At 37.9% G+C, this 18,784-nt stretch overlaps 1 protein-coding gene across 5 annotated transcripts in view; it reads left to right on the forward strand.

Moving 5' to 3' along the window:
• ZDHHC20 (zDHHC palmitoyltransferase 20) overlaps positions 1-18,784 on the forward strand; it is a 73,831-nt gene that overhangs the window by 31,753 nt on the left and 23,294 nt on the right. For all 5 annotated transcript variants that reach the window (XM_039473380.2, XM_039473384.2, XM_039473383.2 and 2 more), the window contains exons 3-7: positions 1,133-1,236; positions 8,822-8,942; positions 12,579-12,648; positions 14,258-14,290; positions 15,735-15,855. In XM_039473380.2, coding sequence (XP_039329314.1) covers positions 1,133-1,236; positions 8,822-8,942; positions 12,579-12,648; positions 14,258-14,290; positions 15,735-15,855 — 449 coding nt within the window. The remainder of the gene's footprint in view (positions 1-1,132; positions 1,237-8,821; positions 8,943-12,578; positions 12,649-14,257; positions 14,291-15,734; positions 15,856-18,784) is intronic.

Below are 18,784 nucleotides of genomic sequence, written 5' to 3' on the forward strand. Positions count from 1 at the left end.
AGTGCAGACTAGTGAACACATTGTCACTTCTTAAAATTGAAAACCACTGATACAGGGGATGCACAGAAAGAACCAAATTTTGGAGAAAATAATTAAAATGCCTGGATAAGACTAGTAATAATAGCCAGTATTTATTAAGGATTTATTGTGTGCCACGCATTCTTCTAAGTATTTTGCATGTGTTAGCTCATCAGTATTAAGCAGCTAACTTTACTGAAATAAGTGCTTTAATTGAAATGTAACCAAATTATTTGGAGAGTATACAGTATGAAGGAGTACTGAATTCTGAAAGTAACAGAAAAGACCTTTGTGGAAGTAGTAGCATTTTATCTGAACTTTAAAAATGAGTAGAATTTCAGACTTGTCCATATTTGTTATCTTCAATGGGTTTATGGTGTTGCATTACAAACTGAAAAAGAATTTAAGCATCTGGTAGATAGTTGTTGCTTTTTAAAGAAATCTTGCGTCTTAAAGAAACTACCGCTTCTTTCAAATAGAAAATCTATAGAATACAACAAAAAGCTTAAAATTGTATCAGTGACTTAATATTTGGAGATAGAAATGTTAGAATGTTACATTAATCTACTTAGGAAACAGTTATGTTAGATACTCAAAATGGCCAAAACTCTTTCTGGTTAGCCTGTATTGACCAGGGGAATGAAGTTTAGGGTACTGTTTCTGAACAATACAGGGAATGGGTTATTCAGATGTATTCATTATTTATGGTGATCGTAACTTATTTACTTTCAGTTGATAGTTCCTTGGATTTAATGTTCATAGTAATAAATATTGTTTTCAGTAATTTTAAGTCATTAAAAATGACCTTTTGGAGAACTTGAAATATAGTGAGGGAAGAAAGTGTTCCAGCTTAAATTTAACTTCAGCAATTTAATACAATCTCATCTAATCTTAAAAACCAGGCTGATAATCCTTAAATATAGGAACAGAATATTTCTTCATATCTAGTAATGTTTCCTCTTGCAGGTAAAGTTAATATATTTGATGTTTCAGTACATTTTAATTTAATTGTTTATTGGATTCGGCCTCCTGGCCCAATTATTGTGTTTTAATGTAATGCTTTTTCCTGTGTTCACCGGGATTCAACGAACTGTTATTTGTTTTTATTTACCAGGAAAGACCGTTGTTTACCTTGTGGCTTTCCATCTGTTCTTTGTTATGTTTGTATGGTCCTATTGGATGACAATTTTCACATCTCCCGCTTCCCCCTCCAAAGAGGTAAATTTAATGTTGGTAAATTACCAAATGTTTTAACTGATTATGGAATTTTTTTCCCTTGTGTTACCTTTGTTAAAACTTTACATAATGCATGTGTTCTGTTTCCATTCATAAAACTACTTGGTTACTCTGTACTGTGAATGTGAGTCATCAGCCAATTCTCAGGTACAGTCCACTAAAACAACGTAGAGAAAGTTGAGTGGTATAGAAAACCTTGTTACTTCTCTGCCATTCGATGTTTTCTTAAAGACATACTTTATATTACTGGAATAAAAAGTATTAAGGGACAGAATTGAGTTAGGAAAGTAGAGATTATTTTTAGAAACTCTCAACATTTATATTTTCCCAGGCATGAACAGATATGCTACAATTAAAGTTTTGTGATGGAAACGAATTGTCTAAGCTATTGCTTGCTGCACCTTAATATGACTAGTGTTTCTTCTAATTGGAGGTTCTATTTGGAAAATAATATAGGTAAACATTTATGTGGAGTAAGTTTTATGATCAGTATGTCTCTCTTACCTTGCCATAGCTGACTGAATTCTTCCTTCACCGAAAATTTCATAAAGCCAGATGGTTAAGAATATATTCTTTAGAGTTAGAATTATCTCAGTTCGATTTTTTTGCTCTAACAGTTTAATCTCTCCAAGCTTCTTTTACTGGGTCCACTTCTTTTCAAAAAGTGGAGCTAACAATTGTGCCTGTCTCTATAGGATGTTTGTAAAGATTGTGAGATTTATTCAGTTAAAGCTTTTATTTATTTATTTATTGGATGGAGATTCACTCTTGTCACCCAGGCTGGAGTGCAATGGCACGATCTTGGCTCACTGCAACCTCCACCTCCCAGGTTCAAGCGATTCTCCTGCCTCAGCCTCTTAAGCAGCTGGGATTACAGGTGCATGCCACCAGGCCCAGCTAATTTTTGTAGTTTTAGTAGAGACAGGATTTTCCCATGTTGGTCAGGCTGGTCTTGAACTCCTGGCCTCAGGTGATCCACCCTAGCTTCCCAAAGTGTTGGGATTACAGGCGTGAGCCTCTGCTCCTGGCCTAAGCTTTTAAAATAGTAGTGTACCTGCCACATTGTTAGGACTCAAATACTAGATGATCATGATGATGTAATTATTTCTCTTTGTGTTAAATTTATAAAAATCATTAAAAATTATAGACCAGCCGGGCGCGGTGGCTCAAGCCTGTAATCCCAGCACTTTGGGAGGTAGAGGCGGGTGGATCACGAGGTCAAGAGATCGAGACCATCCTGGTCAACATGGTGAAACCCCGTCTCTACTAAAAATACAAAAAGTTAGCTGGGCATGGTGGTGCATGCCTGTAATACCAGCTACTCAGGAGGCTGAGACAGGAGAATTGCCTGAACCCAGGAGGCGGAGGTTGCAGTGAGCCGAGATCGCGCCATTGCACTCCAGCCTGGGAAACAAGAGCGAAACTCTGTCTCAAAAAAAAAAAAAAAAAAAAAAAAAATTATAGACCATACATTTAAAAATAGTATCAACTTCTATTTAACTTTGCAGTGAAGAGCAGAAAGTATGCATATGTGTACACACCTGTGTAACCACCACCCAAGTCAAGAACAGAACATTACCAGAACCCCATCAACCTCCTGATGCTTCCTTTCAGTCATCCACTTCATAAGAAGCCACTCTCTTGCTTTCTAACAGCATAGATTAGCTTTGCCTGTTTTTTTTGTACTAAATATAAATGGAGTTTTGTAGTTTTATACTAGTGTGTGTATGTGTGTAGTCATGTATGTGTGGCTTTTTTCATTAACATTCTATTTGTAAAATTCATTTGTGTTACATGTAGTTGCAGATCATTCATTCTCATTATTGTTAGTATTCAGTTGTAGTATGTAACACAATTTATTAACTGGGTCTGCTGTTGATGACTATGTGGGTAGCCTCCAGCTTAGAGCTGTTACAAACAGGGCTGCTGTAAACATTGTAGTGCATGTCTCTTGGATAATATATATGTAGTCTTTTGGGTAGATGCCTAGGAGTAGAACTACTGTACATACATTTAACATTAACAGGTAACCATGCAGTCTTTTGCCTGCTTTTTCTACTAGATGCTTTTGTTTTAAAAGGTAAAGTAAACCATAAATCATACTTTAGTATTGCTTCAAATGTATTCATCAGGCATTTGGTACTAATTAGTCAACCCTTAAAGTTATATTACAAGCTTTCATCCATTTCTTAATCTTGAAATTGAAAAGGACTTAATTTTATCAATTACTAGTAGTGACTACTGAAAATATAACATGTAAAAAGTAAATAATTCTCATTACAGGAAATAAGAAATAGAATAGGAAAAATGATTGGTAGTACTTTTCAGAAGCAATGTAATGTGGAGGCTAAGAACGCAGGCCAGGTGTGGTGGCTCATGCCTATAATCCAGCATCTTGGGAGGCTGAGGCAGGCAGATCGCTTTAGCCCCCAACTTTGACATCAGCCTTGGCAATGTAGCAAACCCCATCTCTACAAAGAATACAAAAATTAGCTGGGTGTGGTGGCATGCACCTGTAGTTCCAGCTACTCCAGAGGCTGAGGTAGGAGGATCACTGAGTGCAGGGAGCTTAAGCCTCCAATGAGCCATGATCACACCATTGCGTTCCAGCCTGGGCAGCAGAGTGAGACCATGTCTCAAATAACAACAATACCACACAGATTCTGGGCTAAACAACAATACAACACAGAGTCTGGACTAAAACTGCCCAGATTCAGCTCGTACCTCTGCAGTCTACTAGCTGTGTTAGCTGTGTGACTTTGGAGACTTTCCTTAGTTGATCCCTCTTCTGTAAGGTGAGGGTGGTATTAGTACCCACCTCATAGGATAACTATAAGAATTGAGCAAATTAATAATCTATGTGATTAATAGTACGTATAATTAATATATGGAATTAATAGTATATATAAAGGGCTCAGAAGAATACTTAGCACATAATAAGTACTATCAAAATGTTATATATGTATTTTTTGGTGGTGGCTCTAGCATATTGCACCCATTTAGCATTCAGCCCAGAGCTTAAGCCTTTATATCCACTTCCCTTTCATTCTCCCCTACTCCTATAAGTTAATCTGACACCCAAGCCTGTATCCAGTGACCTTGCTATGGCATGCTCCATTTGCCCTGTCATAGAATTTATCATCTGGTATTGTAATTGCCTGTTTACTAATATGCATCACATTATTAAATTGTAAATTTTGTGAGGGCAGAGATAATTTCCATTGCATTCTTCACTATATCCCTTCCACACTATCTGGCACATAGTAAATTTTCAGTAACCGTTAAATGAATTAATTATTAAATCGTCATGGGCCAGCTAAGCTAAGCTCTAGGAACAACCAAGAACGGGAATTTAAGATTCTCTTTGTCACTGAGCTTACAGTGTGCTGACTGAGGTAGCCCTGTATAAGCAATTATAAAGCAGTGAGGCTGGTGCTAATGTAATACCAAGCTCACAGCTTTATTAGGAGGATTCTGTCAGCTCAGAGGTTGGTGCTGATGTAATACCAAGCTCACAGCTTTTATTAGGAGGATTCTGTCAGCTCAGAGGTTAGAGCAATGCTTGGGGAGCTAGGTCTATGGGAATTGATTGGGTCTAAAAAGCAAAAAGGGCTGGGCATGGTAGCTCACGTCTGTAATCCCAACACTTTGGGAGGCAAGGTGGGTGGATCACCTGAGGTCAGGAGTTCAAGGCCAGCCTGACCAACATGGTGAAACCCCATCTCTACTGAAAATACAAAGTTAGCCAGGTATAGTGGCGTGCGCCTGTAATCCCAACTGCTTGGGAGGCTGAGGCTAGAGAATTGCTTGAACCTGGAAGGCAGAGGATACAGTGAGCCGAGATCACACCATTGCATTCCAGACTGGGCAACAAGAGTGAAACTCTGTCTTAATAATAATAACAAAAAGCAAAAACTGTAAGTCTTTAAGGAAGTTAAGTTGTAAATACAGGTGGGGTGTCTTTTGTTCATTGTTTCAATCAAGTACTTCTTGGCAACCCACTGGATGTCAGATTGTGCTAGGCTAAAAGGTAAAGACAGACAGTAAACAAAATAATTGTAAACTGTGATAAATTTAGAAAAAGAACAGGATAACGTGATAGAGTATAACAAAATAAAAGCTATTTGAGGGGAGAAAAAGCTACTTGAGATAGTGTAGTCAAATAAATCTCCAAGGAAGTGGCATTTAAGCTGAGATCTTTAAAGTATCTCTTCCACTAAGCTTTTTGAAGGAAAACTCTTTGTTGTTTATTTCTGTATCCCCATTACCTAGAATCAGACCTTGTATATAACAGGCAGATTGATAAAGACTTAAATGAAGGAAGGGTGAGGAGGAAGTAGCATGTGAATAGCTGATAGGCATCTCCCATCACCAAGTGTCATCTTTTCTAAAAGAAAATAGAGTCTCATCACTTCTCTGACTGTAATCCTACGGAGTTTGCCAATTAGCTGTAAGATAAAGCTCATGTTCATTTGCATGATACACCAAGTCCCTTCATGAACTAAAATCTTACTAACTTAATCTTCGTTGTTTCTTCATGGAACTCTATACTCAAGCAGTGTATTGAGCTGAATATACTGAATAATTTTCACATCCTTGTGCTTTCTGTATGCTATTCCTTTTGCCAAGATTTTCTTTTCTCTATCTTTCTGGAAGATTCCCATTTATCTTTCAAAACTTAGGTACACTACCTTCAAAAAACTTTATTTGCTATCTCTCACTACATCCCAAGGGAGCTTTTATCATACCTTGTAATATATTATTAATGTTGTACTTTATGCTGATTTATGTTTTGTAATTTTTTTTTTACATGGCTTTCCTACTAGACTATAGAAATACGATTTTTCAAGGCAAGGATTGTTTGTAATTCATCTTTGAATCTCTGAAATCTGGGACAGCACCTCACTCTAAATTGGCATTTAATATACATTTAAGTAGAACTGTCTGAACACTGAATTTAAGATAATAATATCATTTCAAAGTTTTAATTCTGTTCACTACTTTTGAATGGAAAGACAAACTTCTAGTACTAATTCAAATTTTACAATCTATTTGAATTTTTGTTTTGTTCTATTACTAATGTAAAATTCCGATGTCTCTTGAAATTTTCATTTGGTTTAAGCTTTTTATAATTTTACAACCTTCTTTCGTAAGGAAAAGTAATGATGTTGAGTAGCAGTGGAGAGGCCTAAGGCCTGGGATACAGGCCTATTGCAGACTAGGAATAGGACAACCCAGGGAAATATGTTGATTTTTTTTTTTTTTTTTTTTTTTTGAGTTGGAGTCTTGCTCTTTCGCCCAGGCTGGGGTGCAGTGGTGCAGTCTCAACTCTGCCTCCCAGGTTCAAGTGATTCTCCTGCCTCATCCTCCTGAGTAGCTGGGATTATAGGCATGTGCCACCACGCCTGGCTAATTTTTGTATTTGTAGTAGAGACAGGGTTTCACCATGTTGGTCAGACTGTTCTTGAACTCCTGACCTCATGATCCACCTGCCTCGGCTTCCCAAAGTGCTTGGATTACAGGCATGAGCCACCTTGCCCAGCCAGTATGTTGAAATTTTATAAGGAATCTGCGAAATTTGGTTAGAACATCTTCCATTCAAACATGTTTAACATGTTACCATGTGATTTTATACTCTACTGTGAATATGCAAGAGACCCATAATGTCAGCAAAGAACTTACTAACAAAAGTCTCTTAAAAGAAAACATGCCATCTTGCAAAATTGAAAAATATTTCTCTGAAAGTATTCGAGTGGGGCCCGATCTGTCAGAATGTCTGAAGGTCCCTGCTTTTGATGGAAGGTTAGATAAGGGACCTCCATTGTCTTTAAGACTTTTTCATCTTTAAGATTATGTGAGTCTTTCCTGACTTCTTATTGTCCTGTTCATCTGTCCATGTTGCTTCTTTTCCCCCATAAGTAATTTGGGGGTTTCTTGTGCCATCACAATATGATTGTAGAAGCCGAGCTAGGTAATCTAAACAGACTCTTCTATTTCCTAAAGCTTGATGTTTTAGTTAGCATAGAGTAATAATCCGTAAAAAGCAAAAGCATTTATTTTAAATTGTAATGTAGAGGAAAATGCACCAGAGTAGAACACAGAAGACCTGTATTTTACTGTTGGCTCTGCCAGTAGTTCTGCAGTCTTAGAAAATTGCCTAAGTCTCTTAGAATCACAGTTTCTTCAACTCAGAGCTCTCTCTACTATGCCAAGTTATTGCCTTGTTTATAGCAGAATACCAGTTGTTAAGCTAATACTATTAGCAATGATGGATGGGGCAGCAAAAGGAGGAGACATTTTGGTATTTGAGTTAGCAACTAGACCAAATACTCGTTAAACATGAAAAGTCATGATAGGGCTTTTTAAGCAGAACCCTGCAAGTAAATGAAAATTGAGGAATAGTGTTAGTAAAATGTAAAACACAATGAAGAGCAAGTCTCAAGCAATTCTTAGTTTAAAAAAAAATCTGTGAAGTAAAGACTGATAGAAACTTGCAGTTCCTGGTAACATGAAATTGAGGTCTAAAACTTAGGATCCTTGAGATGTTGGGATAACATATGAAAAGAACAATTAAACAAGAACTCTGAAGGAAAAATACTATTAAGAAAATGAACCAGAGGCTGGCCGCACATGGGAACAAACACTTAGAAATGAAAACAAGAAACGACACTATAAAGAAATCTCTCCCTGAAAAGAGGCGACTATGCTTGCCCTGACAGTCCTTGATAATTCGGGTGAAATTAGTCCTGTGGGTCACCTTTTTAAAAGCTAAAAATGGTTTTTTAAAAAAAATGACTCATTGACTTTCTTGAGACATTTGGCTAAAAATTAGTGGGATCCCATGCCTGTGATTTAGCCTCTCACCCAAAGCAAGTAAATCTTTGGACATTCTTCCAAAAATTAAAAATCTCTTGACAGCAACTTTTAAACAACTAAAATTTTTACTAATGGAGACTATATATTAAGCCTTTCTTGTGTAGAAATGTAATTTTATTTGTGAAAGACAAAGATGCAAAAACATGTTCTTTGCCATCTGGTGTGGAACGGGCAGATTTTTTTTTTTTTTTTTTTTTTCTGAGACGGAGTTTTGCCCTTGTTACCCAGGCTGGAGTACAATGGTGCAATCTCAGCTCACTGCAACCTCGGCCTCCTGGGTTCAGGCGATTCTTCTGCCTCAGCCTCCTGAGTAGTTGGGATTACAGGCACGCGCCACCATGCCTGGCTAATGTTTTTGTATTTTTATGGAGACGGGGTTTCTTCATGTTGGTCAGGCTGGTCTCTAACTCCCTACCTCATGTGATCCGCTCACCTCAGCCTCCCAGAGTGCTGGGATTACAGGCATGAGCCACCACACCCGGCCCAAATACTTTTTAATATGCCAAAGGTATGTAGTTTTGTTAAAATATACGTGATTTATCTACTTGGTAGTTAAGAAGTTTGAAGACAAGTTTTGCCTTCATAAAATATTTTTTGGTTTTCTTTTTCTGTTCTGGATAAAACTTCTTCTGAGCATGATAATGAACATCATGGAAGTTAAAAAGTTTAATGGTTCTCTTTCCTTTTATAGTTCTATTTATCCAATTCTGAAAAGGAACGTTATGAAAAAGAATTCAGCCAAGAAAGACAACAAGACATTTTGAGAAGAGCAGCAAGAGCTTTACCTATCTATACCACATCAGCTTCAAAAAGTAAGAATAAGAAATCTTAAGCTTGCCTTTTCAAATGATTTTTTAAAATATGTTTATTTCTGCCTGGATATATTTGCATGGTTTGACTATTACATGGATACTGTGATTGCGATAAATAATAACTAGCAAAAAGACTTTCCTGGTTTTCTTACTGTGGTATTTCAGATGCAGAAATAGATAAATATATAAATAAATCAATATAAATTATTTAAGGGGCTCACTTTAATATGAATCTCTTCTGTACTTGTTTTTCTCCCCCAACTCAACTTTCATGGCTAAAATTTTTAATTATTAGTAAACTGTCATTTGGAAGTCTGAATTTGAGTATTGTGTGTCATCACTGAGTAATAAAAAAAATTCAAGTATGTGCTAAACAATGGGGAACAGTAAAAGACACAAATAGGAAGAAACTTGTTCAGATGTATAAGGCTAATATTCTGAGAGTCAGGCTGTGAGCTCAGGTTTGTCTAGTTCTAAAGCCCTTGGTGTTTCCTCTGTACTAACGCCTCCATTGAGATCCAGGACCATAACAACAGCTTCTTGTTCCTAGCTTGTAATCTTATGACATCGAAGAGAATATGAGTGGCTGGTCATTTAAATACAGGAAATGGCTTTATTTTGTTTATTTTTAATTTTTTGGTTTTTAGGAAATTGTTTTAAATTATATATTATATACCTCATTAATTGATTTAAATACCAGGTAATGATTGCAGCTTAACAGTTATTCTGTTTACATGTGTGAACTCATTTGGACTTCACAACAACCTTATGAAGTGTTCACTATAGTTTCCATTTTACAGATGAGGAAACTAAGGCACAGTGAGTAAGTAACTTGTTCAAAGTCGTACAGCTGGTATAAAAAAAACAACAGGTGTTTAAGTCCAGGTGGTCTGCCTCTTCAACCCACTAAGCTTCTAAACTCCAACACAAAATTACCTTTGTGTAACTATGTACAAATTGTGACTGAAGAAAATTTAAAGTGTCTAAAAAATTTTAGGAGGGGATATTCGACTGATCACCCTTTTTGCATAACTGATGCAGTATAGAATGAAAACCTGGATTACAGATCAAACCCCAGCTTTTCAAACCTTACTAATGCAGTGCAAGTCACGTAAACTTTCTAAGCACTAACTTCCTCATTTTAAGATAAGGATAATAGTATTTACATGACCGGGTTAGTGGAAATATTAAATGAGACAATATATGTAAAGTACTTAGCATAGCTCTTTGTGTAGCAGGATTGGCGGGGAACAAACCTCTCGAACACTGAACTGAGGAAGGAAGTGGTTTTTTTCTTCAGCCAGGAGCTGCAGGAGGCTCCCAGCTTATTTACCAGGCTACCCAAGTTGCACCTTTTTCCCCCTTTTATAGGATTACAGTGCTAAAGGGGAAACTGAGGTGGAACTATGTTATTGTCCATTCGCTGGACATCTGACCTTAAAATCTTTTGGCTTCATTGATTTGCTAATTCATATGCGGCACAAGTGGGAACCAGCAAGGGAGTGGGGCTTACAGAGACAAGACAAAAGTAGCAAGCTGTTTATTGGCAGAGGGGCTTCCAGGAGGGAGCCTGGTCTGTGGAGATGTGGGGGCATAAACCAGTGACGGGCTCCAGCTGGCAGAGATAGCATTTATTTGCAGCTTTTCAAGGTTAACAGATAGCAGAGACGCTGGGAACTATTTTTAGTTATTTTCCCAGCTCTTTGGTATTTTATTTTATTTTTCCTTCTTCACCCTCCTTTCCATCTGGAAAAGAGAGGAGGGAGGAGGTGAAATTGAAGGAGGCGAGAGAGTCTCCCCTCTCATTTGCATGTAATAATACATTTCCAGTAAATTTTTTATTTATTATTTTTTTTTGAGATGGAGTCTTGCTCTGTCGCCCAGGCTTGAGTACAATGGTGCAGTCTTAGCTCACTGCAACTTCTGCCTCCAGGATTCAAGCAGTCTCCTGCCTCAGCCTCCTGAGTAGCTGGGATTACAGACACATGCCACCACACCCGGCTAATTTTTGTATTTTTAGTAGAGATGGGTTTCACCATGTTGGCTAGGCTGGTCTCAAATTTCTAGCCTCAAGTGATCTACCCGCCTCGGCTTCCCAAAGTGCTGGGATTACAGGCGTGAGCCTCTGTGCCTGGCCTAGTATTTTATTTTCCCTTGATTATAAATCTTTTAGGTGGTCTGTATCTAGGGCCTTACTTCCTTTCTAGTGAATTCCAGGTAGCAGCTTTCATTCTCCCTAGGCTTTTTGTCATTTTGCCTTCTTGAAACACTTTCCTCTTGTGTTTTGCTGTAGTATTATGCTTCAATTTTTGTATCCTGGTATGATTGCTGTTCTTCTTTCCACATTTGTTTTCTCTTATGTCTTAACCTCACAAAGGTACCTTACCCTATTACCCCATTTTTTCTGTACTGTCCTTTCAACTGTTATTTTTAGCCGTGGAATTCTAACACCACCATGTGGTGATCATTTGCTTATTGTGCCTGAGTGGCACAGCAACACTCCATCTCAAAAAAAAAAAAAAAAATTCTCTTTCTCCCTGATGGACATGTCTCACTAACTTGCTTCTTTCAATTTCATTTTTCTCATATGTTTCTAAAATTACAATTCCCCAATGTTTCCTTCCCTGCTATCTATACTATCACTGTCTAATACACTGTTTATTTTGTTGACTTATTTATTACTCTCCATCTCTTCCTGTAAAATGAAAGGTCCATGAAAGCATAAGCAATATCTGGCACCTAGCAGGTGTTTTATACGTTTTAAATGAACATATGTATTGGGCAACAGTAGTAGATACTAGGATTTAGTGGAAAACATTTTAGAGTTTTTATTCAAAAATAAATTCACAATTTTACTGTTTATCTGGAGTAGGGATGGCAGATAAAAAGTGGTAGGTTTTTTTGTTTTTTTATAAAGGTATTTCAGAATTTCAAAACAGAATCCCACAAGATGCCTTAAAGTCTAAATTTTGAAATACCATAGGCATTGTGGCATAATTTAAAAAAACACTGGACTTGGGACTTATTAAATCTTGAGTTCTGGTCTAATTATGCTTCTCATCCTGGTGTTTGACCTTGTACAAGTCATTTATTTGCCTCGCATCTACTTTTCATCTAAAAATTGCTGGACAGATCATATTCTGATATTCTCTTTTATCTCTTGACATTTTGATTTGAGAAGCTGTCTAGTATAATACATTTTGGTATTGTTTTAAAATTTTTAGTTGTCAATTACCCAGAAATTATTTATTTAAAAAAAAAAAAAGCAAGTTTTGGCCGGGTGGCTTACGCCTGTAATCCCAGTACTTTGGGCATCCAAGGCAGATGGATCACTGGAGGTCGGGAGTTGGAGACCAGCCTGACCAACATGAAGAAACCCCATCTCTATTAAAAATACAAAATTAGCCATGTGTGGTGGCACATGCCTGTAATTCCAGCTACTCAGGAGGCTGAGGCAAGAGAGTCACTTGAACTCAGGAAGTGGTGGTTGCAGTGAACCAAGATTGTGCCATTTCACTCCAGCCTACATAACAAGAGAAACTCTGTCTCAAAAAAAAAAAAAAAAAGCAGGTTTTAATGTCAAATTTGTTAAATTTGTACATCGTTCAACATCTTCCTTTTACTTCTTTCACACAGCTATCAGATATTGTGAAAAATGTCAGCTGATTAAACCTGATCGGGCACATCACTGCTCAGCATGTGACTCGTAAGTGTTACTCACATGTATGCTTAATATTTATCTAGTCATGGAAATCAGTCATGGGAGAGTACAAGGGGAAGGAACATTTTATATGCTTTACATTTGACAAGAACACTTCATCCTCTCCCATTATTTACTGTGCATACAGGGCAGACAAAAGTATTGATAAAAGCTGGAATATACTCACAAATTATCTTTGATAACAGTTCCTATACCAGTTAATAGAATTTTCTTGAGCTTTATGCTGTCTTCCTTGTGCTTAATATAATATTGATGAACAAGTATTAATAAAGCCCTTGAGAAAGATAACTTTATTTCTTGGATTAAGAAGGCCATGATGACAGTTTTATTTTTATTATTGATGTTGATGTTAAAACCTAAAAGAAACCACCATGGCAATTTCATTATTATTTTCAATTACTATCGGTGACTTCCCAGAAAAATTTGAAAAAATTCAGTCTTTGAGCACATGTAAGGAGATAGTATGTTGAAGGAAAGATCACTAGTTTGGGAATCCAGCTAATCCTTGACTTTTAGTAACACAAGTTAACTTTCTGAGTATTAGATTACTCATTTTATTATGTTATTTGAGATAATCTGTGGTCTAACTTCATATAAATATAAAATGCATAGCTGGGTGAGGTGGCTCACCCCTGTCATCCCAGCACTTTGAGAGGCTGGAGTTCAAGACCATCCTGCTCAATATGGTGAAACCCCATCTCCATTAATAATACCAAAAAAAAAAAAAATCAGTTGGGCTTGATGGTGCATGCATACCTGTAGTCCCAGCTACTTGGGAGGCTGAGGCAGAAGAATCGTGTGAACCCAGGAAACAGGTTGCAGTGAGCTGAGATCGTGCCACAGCACTCCAGCCTGGGTGACAGAGCAAGACTTGGTCTCAGAAAAAAAAAAAAAAAACAACAACAAAAAAAACACATATTTTAGTAGGGAGGCAAATTTGGGGTTTGATTTTTTTTTTTTCTTTTATTACAGAATATAGTAGTACTTATGCATTGGATAAAATTTTATAGAGGATGTGGAAAAAAACATCTCCAAGCCCATCAGTGTTAACATTTTGGCCTATTTCCTTCTAAACGTTTGTTTTTATTACTTGCATATGTTTAAAATAACAGGGGCCATCTGTATTATATTTTATCTCCTTCAGCTAATTTGTTAGCTGGACCTGTCGTATACCAAGTACTGTGCCCCCTATAGGAATTTTGTTTTTCAAGACAGGGTCTCACTATGTCAGCCAGGCTAGTCTCAAACTCCTGACTTCAAATGATTCTACCACCTTGGCCTCCCAAAGTGCTGGGACTATAGCACGAGCCACCGTGCCCAGCCCAGATCTGAATATTAAAGTATCATTTGATATGGTCTAAGGCAGGTGAATATGTTCAGCTGAATTCCCAAGTGTAAAAATTAGGACTTTTTAACCTATGAACATTGTGTGGAAGTATCATAAATTATCACTAACCTAGTTTCTGGGTTGATTCTCTTAAGATGTAGTTGTAAAGGGAAAATTTTAAGTCAAATAAAAGAAAATTATGAGAAGTTAAGTTAGAATTAGAAGAATTTTTCTGCATAGATTTTCTTATGCTTGTTTGTTTCCTAGATGTGTTCTTAAGATGGATCATCATTGTCCTTGGTATGTATTAAAAAATAGAAGAAATTGCGTAAGGGGGTGGGAAAGAGAATTTAGAGTAACTTCAGTATTCCTAAAATTTGAAGTCCAGTTTACTCATAGGTATTAAGATTAAGCTCTTTATATATATGCATATATTTGTATGTACACATTTATATTAAATGGTTTCCTTTAAAAATGCCTGCTGACGTTAAACCAAATAACACTGTATTAAGAATTAACATTAAAATTCCACATTCCTTATAGAATTTATTAAATACACACATTCACAGTTAAGACACCCCTCTCAACTTCCCAAATGACCCATTTATAGGTAATAATGATTAAGTTTTCTGATTTGTCTTTTTTAGTGTTTCTTTGATTTGTTTTATTTTATTTTGGAAACAGGGTCTCTGGTTGCCCAGGCTGGAGTATAGTGGCATGATCTTGGCTCACTGCATCCTCGATATTCTGGGCTCAGGTGATTTTCTCACCTCAGTCTCAAGTAGCTGAGACTACAGGCATGCACCACTATGCCTGGCTAATTTTTTGTATTTTTAATAGAGACGGGATTTCACCGTGTTGCCCAGCTGGTCTTGAACTCCTAGACTCAAGCAATCCACCTGACTTGGCCTTCCAAAGTACTAGGATTACAGGCATGAACCACTGTACCAACCCAATTTGTCTTTTTAAATTATTACATTTTAATTATTTTAAAAGCCACCTGGGCAACATGCTGAAACCCCATCTCTACTAAAAATACAAAAATCAGCCAGGTGTTGTGGTGGGTACCTGTAGTCCCAGCTACTCAGGAGGCTGAGACAGGAGAATCGCTTGAACCTGGGAGGCAGAGGTTGCAGTGAGCCGAGATCCCACCACTGCACTCCAGCCTGGGCAACAGAGCGAGACTCTCTTAAGATTTACCGTCTTTTTTTTTTTTTTTTTTTTTTTGAGACGGAGTTTCGCTCTTGTTACCCAGGCTGGAGTGCAATGGCACGATCTCGGCTCACCGCAACCTCCGCCTCCTGGGTTCAGGCAATTCTCCTGCCTCAGCCTCCTGAGTAGCTGGGATTACAGGCACGCGCCACCATGCCCAGCTAATTTTTTGTATTTTTAGTAGAGACGGGGTTTCACCATGTTGACCAGGTTGGTCTCGATCTCTCGACCTTGTGATCCACCCGCCTCGGCCTCCCAAAGTGCTGGGATTACAGGCTTGAGCCACCGCGCCTGGCTAGATTTACCGTCTTAACCATTTCTTAGGGTACAGTTCAGTAGTGTTAAGTATGTTTAAATTGTTGTGCAGTTAATCTACAGAACTTTATCATCCTGCAAAACTGAAATTGTGTTGCACTGAAGAGCTCTCCATCCCCCGACCACATCAGCCTCTGGCAACCCCCATCCTACTTTCTATTTCTGTGAATTTGTGATTTGTCATACTTTTACAATGTGGCTTTCTTTATTTTTCCAGGGTGAATAACTGTGTGGGATTTTCTAATTACAAATTCTTCCTGCTGTTTTTGTTGTATTCTCTATTATATTGCCTTTTCGTGGCTGCAACAGTTTTAGAGTACTTTATAAAATTTTGGACGGTAAGTCTTTTTTTGTATCTTGAAACATGTATTTAAGACTTTCAGATGCTATCTTTCTAACAAATTACTTCATTTTTTATGACAAGTAGATATACTTTAGTTTAATTTTACAAGTTAGAATTTATAATGGATCAGAGGACAGATAGGCTACAATTTACCTTCATGTACAAATGTTTATTTGTAAATAAACATATATTAAACAGGATATAGCGAGCCTCTTTTAGTGATCCAAATTATTTTCACCTATATTCTCACAAAGACATGTTAATTTTAGGGAAGTAAATTGCTTTTCTTTGAGTCAGTGAGACTTATTGCAATTTTATGGTAATATAATTCATAAAGACAGGAAGCAGTTTAGTGGTTGCCTCAGCCTCAGGCAGCCACTAAACTGCTTCCTGTCTTTATAGATTTTACAACATTTCTTAAAATGGCAAATGAATGAAAACAGTAAAATGTCTTATCAAGTGAGGTCTCCTTAAACAATGATATAGGTATACAAAAGAATGCAATGCAGCTTAAGAAAGAATAAGGAACTCTTCATAATGAATAATGTGATCTTTGAGATCTATTATTAATGTGAAGAAAACAAGGCACAGAAGAATGCATATAGTATGCTGCACAGCAAAATAACGTGTATATATTTGTATATGTCTTACCTGGAAGAATGCAGTAAAAAATTCCTAATGGTGGTTGCCTTTGGGAAGGGCACTTAAAGGGACACATGCTTTTTACAGTTATCCTTCAAATTTTGTATAACATGGACAAATAGTAATGTATTCAAACAGATAAATATAGCTTTTTTTTTTTTAGACAGAGTCTCACTCTGTCGCCAGGCGCCAGGCTGGAGTACAGTGGCACCATTCTCGGCTCACTGCAACTTCTGCCTCCTGGGTTCGAGCAATTCTTCCACCTCAGCCTCCCAAGTAGCTGGGACTACAGGCGCACACCACCACGCCCAGCTAATTTTTGTATTTTTAGTAGAGACGGGGTTTCACCATATTGGCCAGGATGGTCTCGATCTCTTGACCTCGTGATCCACCCGCCTCGGCCTCCCAAAGTGCTGGGATTACAGGCTTGAGCCACCACACCCAGCCAGATAAATACAGCTTTAAAATGTTTCTGGTATGGAAGTATATATTTTTGGGAGGAAACTACCAAAAACATTGAAAGTAACTGCCTCTTGGAAGTGGGAGAACTGCTGTTTTCATTAATAGCTTTTTAGCACTAATTTAATTTAATTAGTTTAATTTCTCTGTGCATGTACCATTTTAATAAAATCTAGAAATTATTTAATTTAATTTTTTTTTTTTTTTTGGATGGAGTCTCACTCGGTCACCCAGGCTGCAGTGTACTAGTGTGATCTCATCTTACTGTAACCTTTGCCTCCTGGGTTCAAGTGATTCTCCTGCCTCAGCCTCCCCAAGTAGCTGGGTTTACAGGTGCCCACCACAATGCCCAGCTAATTTTTGTATTTTCAGTAGAGCCAGGGTTTTACCATGGTTGGCCAAGCTGGTCTCCAACTCCTGACTTCAAGTGATCCACCCACCTCGGCCTCCCAAAGTGCTGGGATTACGAGCACGAGCCACCATGCCCAGCCAAGAAATAATTTCAAAGTAAATAAAAACTTTCTCCTTCATTTAAACTGTCTCCTTAAGTTTCAAGATAATATTCATTCCTTTCTCTTTCCCCTTTAGCCCTTTAAATATAGATTCAATCCTGGGCTGTCTCACTGTTGGTTCTCTGTAGCGTGTTTCTGGGTTATTACGTGTACTCCTGTGGCATTCACAGTTGCTGTTCCTAGCCCTAGCTCTCAACATGGCCTGAGTCCAATCCCGTTTCCAGTTGCTATTTACTAAACCAACAAACATGAGGAAGACACCATAAGAATCAGCACGTCGGAAACCACCCTCACTTTCCTTTCACTGTTCTTTTCTATGTTTATCTGATTGACTGGGAACAAAATCTGTACAATTCTGTCAGTTTCCAGGCTAGAAAAACTAATAGCATCAGCCGGGCGCGGTGGCTCACGCCTATAATCCCAGAACTTTGGGAGGCCGAGGTGGGTGGGTCACGAAATCAAGAGATCGAGACCATCCTGTTCAACATGGTGAAACCCCGTCTCTACTAAAAATACAAAAATTAGCTGGGCATGGTGGTGAGTGCCTGTAGTCCCAGCTACTCAGGAGGCTGAGGCAAGAGAATTGCTTGAACCCAGGAGGCGGAGGTTGCGGTGAGCCGAGATTGTGCCATTGCACTCCAGCCTGGGTAATGAGCAAAACTCCGTCTCAAAAACAAAACAAAACAAAACAAAACAAAAAACGAATAGCATCTCGGAATTATTTTTACTCCCTTATGAAACTGAAGTATAGAATTAGCACTGAAGTATAGAATTAGCGTGGTATACTAGGAAAAAAAAATGAACTTCATGGCCAGGTGTGGTGGCTCATGCCTGTAATCCCAGCACTTTGGGATACTGAGGCAGGTGGATTACAAGGTCAGGAGATTGTGACCATCCTGGCTAACGCAGTGAAACCCCGACTCTATTTAAAAAATACAAATAAATTAGCCAGGCGTGGTAGCTCATGCCTGTAGTCCCAGCTACTTGGGAGGCTGAGGCAGTAGAATTGCTTGAACCTGGGAGGCAGAGGTTGCAGTGAGCCAAGATGGCGCCACGGCACTCCAGCCTGGCGATAGATCAAGACTCCGTCTCAAAAAAAAAAAGCCTTGTTTATATGTAAATGCCATGTGTGTATTTATTTGCCAGAATCTAAGCTCCATGAGAGCAAGAATCTTCATTTGTCTTGTTTATTTATGTTTCTCAATCACCCAGAATGTTGGCCAACACACAGTAGGTGTTCAGTAAATATTTGCTGAATGAATAGCCAGAAAGAAGATACTTAAACTTTAGACTGTTTGTTCTTTCATTTTT

This window comes from Saimiri boliviensis, chromosome 16 (genome assembly GCF_048565385.1).
Source record: "Saimiri boliviensis isolate mSaiBol1 chromosome 16, mSaiBol1.pri, whole genome shotgun sequence".
Lineage (NCBI taxonomy): Eukaryota > Metazoa > Chordata > Mammalia > Primates > Cebidae > Saimiri > Saimiri boliviensis.